The sequence below is a fragment of the Colletotrichum spaethianum genome (assembly GCF_022836535.1).
Source record: "Colletotrichum spaethianum MAFF 239500 DNA, contig41, whole genome shotgun sequence".
NCBI classification, from domain to species: domain Eukaryota; kingdom Fungi; phylum Ascomycota; class Sordariomycetes; order Glomerellales; family Glomerellaceae; genus Colletotrichum; species Colletotrichum spaethianum.
In genome coordinates, this window is record NW_026054811.1 from 234785 (window position 1) to 248344 (window position 13560).

The following is a 13560-nucleotide window of genomic DNA, read 5'->3' on the forward strand; positions in this document are numbered from 1 at the left end:
CACCTATGCTCCGAAACTACGGGTGTCTTAGAACTTTAACACGCCAAAAAAAAAAAAAATGCAACGGCTACATACGGGGCACGGCGCATAGTTGCGGCATCGCGGAGCCGGCTGGGGATCCCGTGTGACCTCGACAAGTGAGAGAAGTATGTTTTGTTGACCGTGCTCTACAAGCGACTGCGAGGATGGGCCCAAGACACAAGTCACGGGGCCGTCGTTGAGGAGGATGAGATTGTGTTGGCAGCGTCGAGGGAGAAGTCGATGAAACTCCGGTAGGTCTCGACCGTTGAGGCATCGAGGGGTTTGGGGTAGGTCAGCACCTTTTGCGATTTCGGTCTGAGGGGTATGCCGGTGGCTGTAAGGTCGTTGGACTGGTCGAACAGCTCGGGATACTTTCCATAGAAGGCCGGGTCGATCTTGTAGTAAGATGCTCCTTTGTCCATGTTCAATTGCTTAAACGCTGCACGGGCGTACGATTGTGAGGTGAACAGGGTTGTGATGTCTGGGGCGGGTAGGTTCGCGGGTGCATCGTTGAGGCCGTCGTCCGCGGTGGATGACATGGCCGTAATCAGATCCGTGACCCTGATGTAGACTGTGATTTGCGGCGCGCCGAGTACAAGATCGGACATGGTTGTCTCGACGACGTATCCCGTGACCGCATCGCAGAATATTTGATCAATATGGGGATTGGCGGCATGGCGCTGGATAAGCCGATCTCGAATGGAGGGGAACGGAATCCAGTCTATCACACGCGGGTGTGGGTGCTTCATTTGAGTCTCGGTCGGCCGGTATCTCTGGTGCAATCTCTGAAAGGTAGCGGCAGACGGATAAAGCTGCCAGGCCGTCAACTCTATGATGTGGAAGAAGCGCGTTTTTGCGTACCAGGCCATTACGTCGGGCCGGGTTATGCTGTTGAACATGGACAGAACCATGAGAACTGGTTGATAGATCCTAGGACCAGTCAGCTTTTGGTCATAATCATAAAGAACTTTACTGGATACCCTTGCATTGAAGGTTGCCCTTCCGGAGCAAACCCGGATGCCCTCAGCTTGTTCTTCAGAAGGCGCTGGAGCAGCTGGATGTGGTCTGAAAATGGTGAGTTTGATAGCGTCCAATTCTTTCGCAACACCATGCTGGATTCTTCGGTTGCAGCCATGGCGGTCAAGTATGGTTTTGTGCCAGTTTGGTACTCGAAGCTCCAGATATTCGGGATCTGAGAGTAAAGTGGGCTAGTGCCAGCGACATTGATGAGCTCGGATGATAAAAGGGTATCGTTATTTTGCCCTATGAGATGTCAGTGCCTCACTTTCACATTTGAGAGAGCTGTACTACTTGCCTGTCACAGAGGGTAGTGTGAGAGGTGGATCGAAACTTAACATGGATGTATCGAATGGCTCTAACTCCATCGGTGCGTATAGTCCTGAAAGCGAAGAGTTATGGAGGCTTTGCCTGATATTCTGATTTGGTGGCTGTGATGGCTTTTCTGAATATTCAGTATTTGTGCACTCTTCATTCCCGCTGGTGACGGTATCATTGAGAGTTTTTGAAACGGAGTCATTCAGGCCTTGCAGTGTGGCCAGCAGCCGGGACATTTTGGTCTGGACGTCGACCAACTGCGTCCGCAGTTGTCGGTTCTCCCGTTGGAGTGCCTCGATGCGCTCACTGTCCGACCTCTGATCGACATTGACGCGGTTACTCAGTTCTCTGATCCGCTCTGCCTGTCTGCGCCGGAATGCTTGCTGAGAGAGGCGATTGCGCATTCGTCTGTATCCACGACGTTAGCCATCGTTCGTTAGGGGGCCCGAGGAGGAACTCCAAGACCACGCACTTTCGCTCCTGTTCGCTCATGTGAGTGCTAGTGCCCTCTTCTGATCCTGAAGGACTTTGCTCAGGCATTTTGGTGGTTGACCGGCGCATCTTGTCAAGTCGCTGAGATACAATTGATACCTAGTTGAAGCGGAAAAGAAGCCAACGTTGCCAACTAAATTGCGCGCGAAATCGTCCCTAACACTATCGTCTGGATCCGTGCTTAGGCTATCGGCCCCACCACCGAGACGCACCCGGGATCTATGGCCTAGTGCGCCGAACAAGCTTTCTCAGATACCCTTAGCTCCGGGTATATTCGAAGGAGTTGTTACAAGATTATCAATGATAAGAATTCATCCAAGATTCCTAAACCTACCTCTGCAACTCATCCGAGGGATGATAATAGAAGAGATTACAGGAAAAGCAGAATACTGTTGGAAACGCCATGTCGGAGTCTTTCAACCCCGACAATGCTTCAACTGGGGAAATTGCTGTGTTATTTCGGCCTTCATTCCTCATGCTGAAGCCATAAATGTGCGATCATAGTTTACTGTACCCAAGAATCAAAACCGAGGTTTCAGAGCCTACAAATGCGTCGGGGACATCGGGACATCAAGACGATGGCCCAATTTTCAGCGGTGGAGGTTCGGTCTGGGTTTACTAAGATTAAAGCCTCGTATGGTGTTGGCAGCTGTATTCCCTCTGACCAACACTTACATGTAGCGCGGCCAAAAAGCCAGTAAAACAAACAAGTGAGTGAGACACAAAATACTGAACATAACATATCCACGCGACTAATCTCTGCTCATCCTTGTATGGTCCGATATGTCCTGCAAAAAAGTCCAGAAATCGAGTCCCGAGCGAACGTGGTGATGTTACAACGCCATTGGGGGAAAAGACGGGGGTCGGCGGAAGGGACTCTGATAAAAGGAATATGAAAAAATATAGAACTTAGAATAAAATCACGCAGCCGAATCACGAACGCCAGGTGACATAAACAGCCTTCAAATCTTTAAAAGCATGTCAGAATTTTTTCTTGACTCAAATGTCGCCCAGCACGTAATCGGTAATTGTCCGACCGCAACTAAAAGGTGACAGATGTGTCAGGACAGACGTTTGATTGGTATGCGCTCTGTTTGGGTTCTCGTCTTATTTACTAGGCACAAACACACCTGCAGTTGATAATCATTACCAAACTCTTCTTTCAGGAGTTGCTGTAGCTTTCTCTTATCGATGTAACGCCCTGAAATCTCCTGTACGATAGGATACCTGGAATTGCTCCCCGATGCTGACATTGTTGACGATGTGAAGCCGGTGCTCTGGCGACTCGAAGTTTGAGAATTTGTAGACCCGCTATCACGCCTTGGCGGATAACGATATTCTTTCGATCTGAACATTGACGAAAGATAGTTCATTGTTCGTGTTGGCAAGAACGGGAAGGATTGTAGTAAGCGAACAAATGAAGAGGGTGTTGAAGAGGAAGTGGTGTCTATGTTTGACATGGGGGAGCTGGGGTCCAGCGGCACAGCAGCCCGTTAAGTAAAAATTGGGGGCAATCCCAGAACGGAACAACGTCAGACGCAATTTCCAAGCGAGACTTAATTGGCAATGATCCTTATCTTGTCGCAGTGAAGAGTGACAAACTCACTTCTGCAAGTAATACGTTGGACCTGATTTCCCTTTCTCATACGCTCAAGGTCCACATGCACACCATCTTCATCTTCATTCGGTGTCAGTGATCTGCTGATGAAAACCACAAAATGCAACCGCCCTCAAGGATGTGGCATGGTGGTGGGCCGCGCCCGTGCTGAAGACGCTTTTTGCCGAGGGAATGAGGGGACTCTGATTGTTCTCGGGGTGACGGACGAAACCTGATTCTACTGGAGATGGTGTGGTGAAGCAGGCTGAGGGTTGGATTTTGGATGGAATGGTATATGATAGTCTGCCTGCAGCAAATGGTCAGTTGGCACAGCCCCCGCCACCGTGAACAAAGTGGTGCGCATGGATTACGGACCTCTGGCTGACTGCAAGGTAAAAACAACATCTGTTAGGGGTACCTTTACCGAGCTTCGCAACCAGGCGGTTTTGGCTGAACTTGAAAATAAAGCCGCGAACCACTGATAGCCCTAGCCGCCCTCCGTTTCATGGCGACACCAAGGTCACGAAATATTTCATCAACTCTCGCTACTCAGCCTGGTCTCCAGACGCCCAGCCCAGACTGGATTTTGGGGCACTGTTGAGGATCTACTCCATACAAATCACAAAGCTCTCGCCCATAACTCGGTCTACGAATTGGTTGGTTTCTGCGAAACCAATTACGGTTTCTCAAGTAGCAGACATAAAAGCTGCCTTCCATGGTGAGTTGTACTCTTTTCACACATGCATGGTTCTTTCGCAAGTCGCTGTGTTTGCAAGGCGGGCATCGTTCCACAACAGTGAATGCTTGCATGCTTACTCGTAGCGGCTGTAATTGCCGAAACGGACATTTCGTCACCTCGACCCCCTCTTTGATTATCTCCATTCAATATCCTTCGATGGCTGCGGCGCCCAGGAGTCGTCTACTAACGTCATACATGCAGAATCAAGCAAATCAGCTTGAAGGCGAATGCCAATGCACTTCATTGCGATGCCAGCATCGTATCAGTGATGCCCGAAACGAAGTTGCGCAAATTCTCCTGCGAGCATCGCAGCCGGACGTAAACGACAGCCGCAATCGCTTCATTCCTTTGAGCCAATTGAGGAATGACTTTAACTACGATAAGATACGGAACCTAGTGGAGACTTTCGGTTTCTTTAAGGCTTCCGATTTACCCATTGATGATATTGCTGGCCAAATCAGCCCACGAGGAGGGTTATGCCGATGCTGCAAAGACGACTTGTGCACTGGTCAGATAGTACTTTTCGTAACACTTGTGTTGTTGACGAAAGAAAAACATATTGTCGATTTCCAGAAATCGTCACCTCAAATATGCGACAGCACAATATCCGCGAGGCAGGTTAAGGCCGATGAGTTGCGTGCGATAATCTTTGCGAAGATAATGGAAGAATGGGAAGCGCATGAGAAAGATTTGTTCTACCATCTACAATGGCAGATGAAATCTCCTTACTTCAAAATACGAGATCCATCATTCGATAATCACCAGCTGCTTGACCAAGAGGTAAGCCTACCCTGGACAGAAGCTGAAACTCTGCGGAACAATGTAGACGTACAGATTTCGACTGTCCAAAAGATAAGTATTCACGAAGGTCACCACAACCTGGTAAGTCAGAGTGCTTGTACATGGACGTCGTAGGTATCTACTTACTGCTAGTTCCTGATTATATAGGGAAGCGGCAACAAGTATTTTGGTTTAAAGATCCTTGACAAAAGTGTATTTTGCGACGTTGCCCAAGAGTCTTTTGAAAATGAGACTACGGCCCGGGTCTCGCACCCGCACATCACTGAGCTTCTCACAGCATTTGAATACCGAAATAGATTCTACCTTGTATTACCCTGGGCTGAAGGGGGAAACCTACGGCAACTGTGGGAAGACAAGTCTCGTTCTCGGGATACTCCAGGCAGGGCTGTCCCATGGTATACAGAAAGTTGGATGGCCGGTCAATGCTTTGGTATTGCTGACGCATTGGCCAAGGTCCACGGCTACATCTCTCTCATGCAAGAGCAGGAGTCTTTCCATCGGCCGAAACTACACCACGACATCAAACCGGAAAACATTCTCTGTTTTAAAATATGCGACAGTACATCGGCTCCCTTGGTTTTGAAGCTGACGGACTTTGAATTTTCTTTGGTCCTTGACCCTAATGGAACTATCCAGGTTGAAAAGACCATCGGTTCGAAGAGTTATCGACCACCCGAAGCCGACTTCAAGAAATCTAAAATCAGTCATAGCTGGGACATTTGGTGCTTAGGATGCTTATATCTTGAGTTCATTACCTGGATTGTTTCAGGTTGCTCCGGCGTAGAGCGATTTGTTGGATCCCGCATCGAAGAAGAAGATGATCACATCGGCAATTCCGAGTTCCGGCCTATTCAAGAAGATGTTTTTTTCAGGAAACGAGTCGTGAAAACCAGACGGACATGGTTCAGCAAATCACGGCCAAAAGTCGCCGCAGACATTAAGCAAACTGTTATACAGGCAAGTGATCCCCATGCCTATTATGAACCGGTCCTACAGTTTGTGCCTGCGCCTAAAATATCAACTACTAACCCTAATGTCCAGCATATCAAACGTTTACGTCAAAATCCGAGGTGTTCCGAATTTCTCCGAGAGTTCCTTAGTTACATTGAGACAACGATGCTAGTCATTGACAATAACAAACGAGCTACGTCGGATGAAGTACGCGACTATTTGAAGCTGTGGACGATTAGGCTGGCTGATGAGTGAAAGCTAACAGCCACTCGATCCTCATACTGCCTCGAGCGAGACCACACTGTGTTTTGGAGATGGCGCATCGGCATCGGATGCAAGCTGAATGATACGGCATATTTGCTTTTGATATGAACGATTCTTAATCTTTGCAACGGCATCTCCTTACAAGTGTTAATCGAAATGTCGGCTGTTCGGGTGAAGTGGCATGGGCTTCTTCCCAACACCGTCTAACATTGTATATGTACTCGCGTAAAGAACTAGCTAGCTATGGCGTGCTTCTACAAAAAGATCATTGGAAACTTCTAAGATGATATGAGATCAAATGATTCATCTAAGAGACGGCCGCGTGAACAAAGCCTGGCTTTCTGTGAGGGGATTAAGACGTTAACCGCGTAAACGATATCACGGAAAAAGGTGATATTCAGATTCGAATTTACGCTAAAGTTTACTGCTGTGAACTGCTTCACGATGAACAGATCTAAGTTGCCCCCCTTCCAAATGAAATCTTTTCATTTACTACAAGGTAACAGAAGTGAGATTCGGGAATGCTGGTTATTGTATCTATCACCGCTACTCTTCTGTGTCCCCCTCTTCCCCCTGCTGATGTGCTGCTACGAATGCCTTGAGAATAGTTGCAGTCTCTTTCTGAATTGGAGATGTAAGCAGATACCTAGTTGCAATGCTTCAGAACATACCGGCTGCAGCACGCGAGGGAGCTGGATTTGAAATCCAGTTTGGTCTTTGGTCTATGATTTTGGTTAATGCCTTGTTTTGAATAGCATGAGTCCGCTTGTGGGTGTTATACTCGAATTGTGATGTCTTTCTTCTCAAATCCAAGGTCTATGAGCGCATGTTGCAGAACTTCTGCTTTGGCATATCGATGTACGATAGCATTATTAGGGCGAAATTCTTTGGTGTTGGCCATTTTGTGCCGTTTTCTTAGCCCTGGTATTCGGTCTGTGAATTTGACCACCCAAGATCGGCTGTCATGGTAGTTCATGGCAACAGATTCTCAAGGGCCTTATATGGAATTTAAGTCTTGAGGGGTGGTTGTTGATACGAGAGGCCTCGGAAGAAAATGTCCCCTAGGCACACAAGCTGTTTTGGCAAGGCTCCGGTCTGATGGATTGCTATTATATGCTATATGAACGCACCGCCACCATAATTCTTGCACATTTGAGTGATGAGGCAGACAAGGCATCCGTGAGGTGGTCAGCCATGTTATGCAGGCAGACTGAGCGGCGTTGCCAATTCCGGTCATTCTTTGCGGTTTGGACTTCTAGTGGGCAGACATGTGATTCTGCGCTGGCAAGACGTGCTTCAGGCAAGTGCTAATCAAGCAGGGAGAGGGAGAGTAGACAGACCGACACAGAACCAACCACTTGATCGGAGAGCTCCTTGGCATATTTCGGTATCACAGCAGCCGAAGCAGGGCTGGTGTGGTACTCGATAAGAGTGCAGCGTGGTGGGGTTTACCTTCAATTGGTGTGGCTTGCATCTGCTGTCAGCATTGTGCTGACAAGAAAGCAAGATATGGTGTGCAGTGCAACCTGAGGCGGGGAAACAGGTGGCATACGGCAATTTGTAGATATCATATCGGAAAGAAAGAATGGGTTGCCGACGAGTGCATTTCATGAGGAAAACTCCTACAGCTGGCGGGCATGTTCGGTTACAATGTCTACTTATAACCCTGTCTGAGACCCTTGATGCGTGTTGGCCAACTCGCGTGCCCTGGCTGTCCTCAGTTGTAGACTTCCGCTATGGAGTGGTTAAGTAAAGAGCAAACGTTCTTGCGCAATGACATGAAAAAATTTAGGTTTCATCCAGAAGAGAATGGTGTGATCCAAACCGTGCGACTCCAGAGTGGCCAACCTCCCGTAAGTATGGACCCCGCCCACGAAAGGTTAAGAGTTGCTAACTATGTCATTCAACATAGCTGTCAGGCTTTAGTTATGAGTTCCTGGAGCACGCTTCGGAACAAGAATATGCCAACTGGCTAAACTCGGTACCGTGATTATTCATTTTAAGCTATATTTCCTCAAGCTCTGTGCTAATAAAGTCTTGTGTTGCATCAGGATAAATCATCGGTAGACCAGACACAACAGTCTTGCATCATCTTAGTGATGCATCCGAGGCTGTCCGGAGTCGATGAGATAACTAGTGAACCCTTGGGCGCAATGTCTCTGCCTTACAGAAAGGAAACTTTCCAAGCAGCAGCCCAGCGGCTGTTCCAGCACAGATCGCTATCATTTGCACTCAGTCGGAAATCCACAGCCACTGTTAACGCCCGGCCACTAACCTGGGAGCATAACATGGATCCATCAATCGGTAAGATCATCCAAGGTTCTAGACATATGAGGGAAAAGACCATTCTAGTCTATTTAAGTCAATTGATTACCGTTGGGCAGAGATCCTAACGAAGTCGGCACAGTGTACAATTGCAAATCAGACACCGTATCTCCGTCTTCTGATAAACCAAACGACATCGCCATGTCAGTAACGTCTTTCTTGAGCCACTCGACAACGTATGCCGTGATGTACGGCTGCACAAAAGATGTGATGAAAAACACATTGATCTGGCTGAAGAGATGTGGGGACCAGGCTCTCCATCCTCTCATCATGCCTATGGTTTTTGTCGAACTAGAGCGCAAGCGTCTTCTCAACGCGTTTGATACTGAGCACACCAACTTGCGTCAGCGGATCTTAAGTCTAGAAAACAAGCTCCGTGGCGAAGTCCGTGAGAGTAGTCACAAGAAGGTCGACAGTAATGAAATGGCTTTACAAGCAGAAGCCGCGTCGCGGGTCCAAGACTGCAATTCAACAGAGCTATGGGTTGACCTCAGCTCATTGAAAAATGGAATGCAAAGCCTCAAAGCCGAACTCCAAATGATGATCAGCCACTCTCAAGAATTGACTGCAACTGTGTTGAAACCGCCCCTTGAAGGTGGTCAGATGGGCGATGAACACGCAGAGGAGCGAAAGACAGGACAAAGGATTGAAATGAGACTAAGAGAGATGGCCGTTGAACTCGACAGCAAAGTGCGAAGCTGCGATAGCCTACTGGGAGGAATGGCACTTGCTGCACAAATGGTATGGAGATGAACTGATACGTTCAAGTGACTTGAGACTGAATGAGCTGCAATAATCGCTAATGAAAGTAAAATGCAGGAATCAAACTACAACACAAGAAGAGACGCAAGGGCTGCTATGATCATAGCTGACCACACGAAAAAGGATGGTAGTCAGATGAGGAGCATCTCATTGCTTGGGATGATATTTTTGCCCGGGACCTTCCTTGCTGTGAGTTGTATCACCGGCTTTTCGCTGCTCTATAGAACTCCAAATCTTCGCTTTATTGAAGCGAGGAAGCACATTTGGATTGACTCACTAACAAGCTGCAAGTCTATTTTCTCTATGTCGTTCTTCAATTGGACTGCGCCGACCAGTCGTGAAGTAATTTCACCGTGGATCGTGGTCTACTGTGTATTAACAATAACTGTCACGACAGTAACGGTCTGGAGAATGAGGGTATGGATGGAGCGAGAGCAGAAGAAAGCAGAAGCAGAGATGAAAGAGCAGATGCACAATGATAGCAAGTCAATGGTGTAGTAACAATGCTGGTAGTGAGTCCGTAGCCGCGGTAATGGACGCAGAAAGATGTGCACAGTTTTTCCGGGTCAGGCTAACAGATGAAACAATACCTTCAGTACTGGATGTCTTCGGCTATAATTCATGTTGTATCCGCTCCAAAGCGGATTCCTTGTTGAAGTCACAGTTTATTGTTCCCTCAAGTTGTGCGTTTTGCCCGCCCTTAACTCAAACAGTCAAGCATACGGCCTCGGGTAACATAAGTCGGTGAATCTTACAGGGTCAGAGGTCGACAAGAGGCCCGCTCATGTGCTTAAACGGACGCTATAGCTGACGAGAGTTTAGTAGTGGTACGACCCGTCATTATCTCCTGTCTAGAGAGGCTTCATTGGACCGATGCATAATATCTCTTTCTTTACTTGGTTCTAAGTGATTGCCAGCCGTGAAGTCTCGGCGCACAGCACGCAATCCTGGCACCGGACGACTCGAATCGAGCTCTTGAGGAACTCTCAATAGGCAAGTTCACCGTAATATGGAGCATGCTGTTTTGACAACTTTTCCATCCCTGTGAATAATGGTAAAGAGGCACAAGAAGAGCTGCAACAGAATTGGGTGTCTATTGGAGCCCTTGAGCGGCATTGGCATCACTAGGTGTTGCTACTCAATACGTTTCTTGTGTTCCCTGCGTATCCAGAAACATTGACGGCGAGAAGGCTACAAACGCTTTTTCATTGATGCAATGTATGGCGGTATATCTGTACGGCTCGTTTTGACACCCGTGTGTACCAGGTCAATTGTGTCAGCACCTGACATGTCAAGCTGAATTGGAGCTGGAACGGCCTTGCTGGGCATATGCGGGTATGTCCGAGACACGAATAGGGATTTCGAACCTGATGGGATGATGAGATGCAGCCTGTCAGCCTGTCAGACACCAACGGGCATCAACTCCTCTTCAGGGACGCATTTTTGGAACGTTCCTCTCGGATATCCGAAGTTCCTGCCAAACAGTGGACGTGCGCGACACGAAGAGTAAGCTCTCCCAGGGATGCTGATAATGAGCCACGCTGACGTAAACCCTATTTGGTGCGCCACTGCATATCTGAGATAAAAAGCTGAACAGAGCATTGACCAATGGACGAGCTTTTGGCGTGAGATTCACAAGACGAAAAGACTGGTATAAGCAGCCAGGCGCATGTGATTGAGAGACACGACCCTAAATCTGGTTCCAAGGGGTGCGCTGGAATGCTTTCTTCTTTCCACTGTGAGCCTTTGTTGGACAGCAACGACCGCCACAAAACCAAACGTGACACGACTCACAGCATGTCGCAGAAATTATAAGTCTGACGCTGTTCCCTTGATTCTTCGCAATCTTCAAAAAGTCTTCAATCAGCTTCACGTCTTTCGTACCAGACAAACCTGCACAACCGCCGTGGGCTATAGGTCACATCAACCTCATTATGGCGAATTCCAGGACCTCGGCAGGCCCCGTCACCGTCTACCAGTCAGTAAAGAAAGAACAGGACCGCATTACCACCACGCTCGAGGTCCCCGATTCCCATACATCGGGTCCCAAAAACACCACCACTGTCCAAGCTACCCTGCCAGAGTACCACGTCTCCCCACCTTGGGAGCTGCTTTGGGACGATCTGAACCTCTTTCTTAAACACTTCATACTCCTTGCATTCATAGTCGATCCCTTATGGTACCCTCGCCGCGATGGTACACACTTCCCTGCATTGAGCCAAGCGTGGGTGCCGAGAAGCATCAATTGGGGCTTCATCCAGCGGGCAGTCACGGCTGCGCAGCATCAGTACCAAACAATCGTCGATCCCTTTTTTCCTTCTGGGGAGATGGACGAGCTCTATCCATCAGTGGGAAATCTCATCTGTCTTGGGCTCATGGGATTCTTATTGTCACGCAGCTGACATTCCTGTGCTCTCTTCCCTTCATTGCCAATCTCCCCTTCAATGTCCTACTGCCCTACCTTGTCGGATTCGTCGTTCTCAACTACCTTGTTTGCATCCCGCTCAACGCTGGAACCTTGAATGGAATGCTCACATCCCAGCACGACCGTTGGGAAGAGGCAAGGCATTGGGATTCCCTCAAAAACGAGGACTACCGAGAAAAGTGGTTCTTCCAAAACGGCATCTCCGTCGGGTTTGTGCTCTCCATCGCATTTGCCGATTGGCTGCTGTACTAACTAACCAACGTGAAGTTCCCATTGGCTGCAAGGCAACCTCAACAGGCTTTCACGGACTTTCCACCGCCCCATCGTTGGCGTCCATAACCCAACGTATGTGTGTATGACCCATGATCAATCTGAACTTGGTTTAACGAGTTCTTTTCTCAGAGCTGGCATTGTCTTCGACATACTCCAATGCCTTTTGGAGAGGTGCTTCTACTTTGGGACCTCCGACACCAGAGCTTGTTATTCAGTCATTGCCGCTGCGTTGAGCCCTACGGAGAAAAATGACAAGGTCGTCATCATTCTTCATTCTCAGGGTGGTCTCCAGGGTAGCCTTATCCTCGACTGGCTTCTTTCTAACTACCCTCGCGACGTGTTGAACAAGATAGAGATCTACACCTTTGGAAACGCAGCCAACCACTTCAATAACCCCAGGGAAAGCGGAGACGAAGGCATCATCGGCCACATCGAACACTACGGCAACTCAGGTGACTTCGTAGCCGAATGGGGTGTCAACCACTTCAAGTCTCTCGTCGCCAAGGCGAATTTGACTCGAGATCTGGAGAGAGAGGCCCGCTCTTACGACCTGGGATACATTCTTGGTCGTGATGAAAGACAGAACAACTTCTCCGGACTCCTCTTCAAGAATGAGGTCACGGGTCATCTGCTCAACCAGCATTACCTCGACAGAATCCTGCCTCTCAACGAATCCTTGACCAGCGTTGAAGAGGAGAGCAAGGGAAAGCCCATGCCCGGATCCTTCATGGCCTCGCGCATGATGTCTGATCAAGATAGCCGTAGACTCGATAACGAAGGAGCAAGGGTGTACCAGCAAAGCAGGCTCTGGCAGTATATCAACGGCAGATCGCCGCCGCCAAAAGCTTAGGTTTTCCTCGAAAAGTTGCAGGATATGTCTAATGATCATCAGTCTCACTCAGATTGATAACTTTGATGAATTCAGAAATAGGAAAGGTGGCTCGGGAGGGGGCTCTCTCCTTTGCATTCACTCTCTTGACCACAGTGCGCACTCTATGCAAGTGGAGGATGGCCTTCTAGATTAAGCCTGTTAACCAGCACCCGCTAAACAGCTCATGTCCTCTTTCAACAACCCCTCTTACCTTTTCGCCGCAGATTTAGTGCCAGGAAGCGTGGCTGCTAGCAGTTACAGGGAAGCGACGTTGGAAACTGAGTCCAGTGTGTTTCATCTAGTAAAATTGTCAAGCAGCCAAATACCCGGTACTTTATCACTGCTGATTTGACAAGTGCTGACGTAGTACTACTTTACACATCACCGGTGTGATCATGCTTGACTTGCCACTTTTTCTTGAGCAAGTTGCCATATGTCCTAAAATTGCGCATGTCTTGGAGTGGTAACTGAAAAAAAAATTCAAAAAGCATCGTGAAATACGAGCACCAGAACCCATGCCGGTGCAAGCACAACCACCTTCCCAGAATGGAAATTTTTGATTTCCGAATGGCCCAATGATAGTGGACTTGGCTCAATCTTTTTCTCCAGTCTCTGCGGCGCAGTAAGCCGACTCGGCGCCGCATACGAAAGTTCCCAACGCAGAAAAGTCTACGTCACCCTCTAATCCCTCTTTAATTTGTGTC

The 13560-nt window shown here is 48.4% G+C and overlaps 3 protein-coding genes across 3 annotated transcripts; 1 reads left to right on the forward strand and 2 right to left on the reverse strand.

The window, feature by feature from the left end:
• Positions 1 to 203: 203 nt before the first annotated feature.
• On the reverse strand, positions 204 to 890 carry ColSpa_11028 (uncharacterized protein; the record flags this gene model as incomplete). The annotated part of the gene is made up of 1 exon (XM_049277240.1): positions 204 to 890. One exon carries the CDS (start codon positions 888 to 890, stop codon positions 204 to 206), a length of 687 nt encoding a protein of 228 aa, XP_049133197.1.
• An 802-nt stretch (positions 891 to 1692) lies between these two features.
• ColSpa_11029 (uncharacterized protein) lies at positions 1693 to 1896 on the reverse strand (the record flags this gene model as incomplete). The annotated part of the gene is made up of 1 exon (XM_049277241.1): positions 1693 to 1896. The coding sequence occupies one exon, from the start codon at positions 1894 to 1896 to the stop codon at positions 1693 to 1695; it is 204 nt and encodes a 67-aa protein (XP_049133198.1).
• A 9325-nt stretch (positions 1897 to 11221) lies between these two features.
• Positions 11222 to 12835, forward strand: ColSpa_11030 (uncharacterized protein; the record flags this gene model as incomplete). Its single annotated transcript, XM_049277242.1, has 3 exons — positions 11222 to 11635; positions 11686 to 11921; positions 12115 to 12835. The coding sequence occupies 3 exons, from the start codon at positions 11222 to 11224 to the stop codon at positions 12833 to 12835; spliced, it is 1371 nt and encodes a 456-aa protein (XP_049133199.1).
• Between the last annotated feature and the right edge of the window lie 725 nt (positions 12836 to 13560).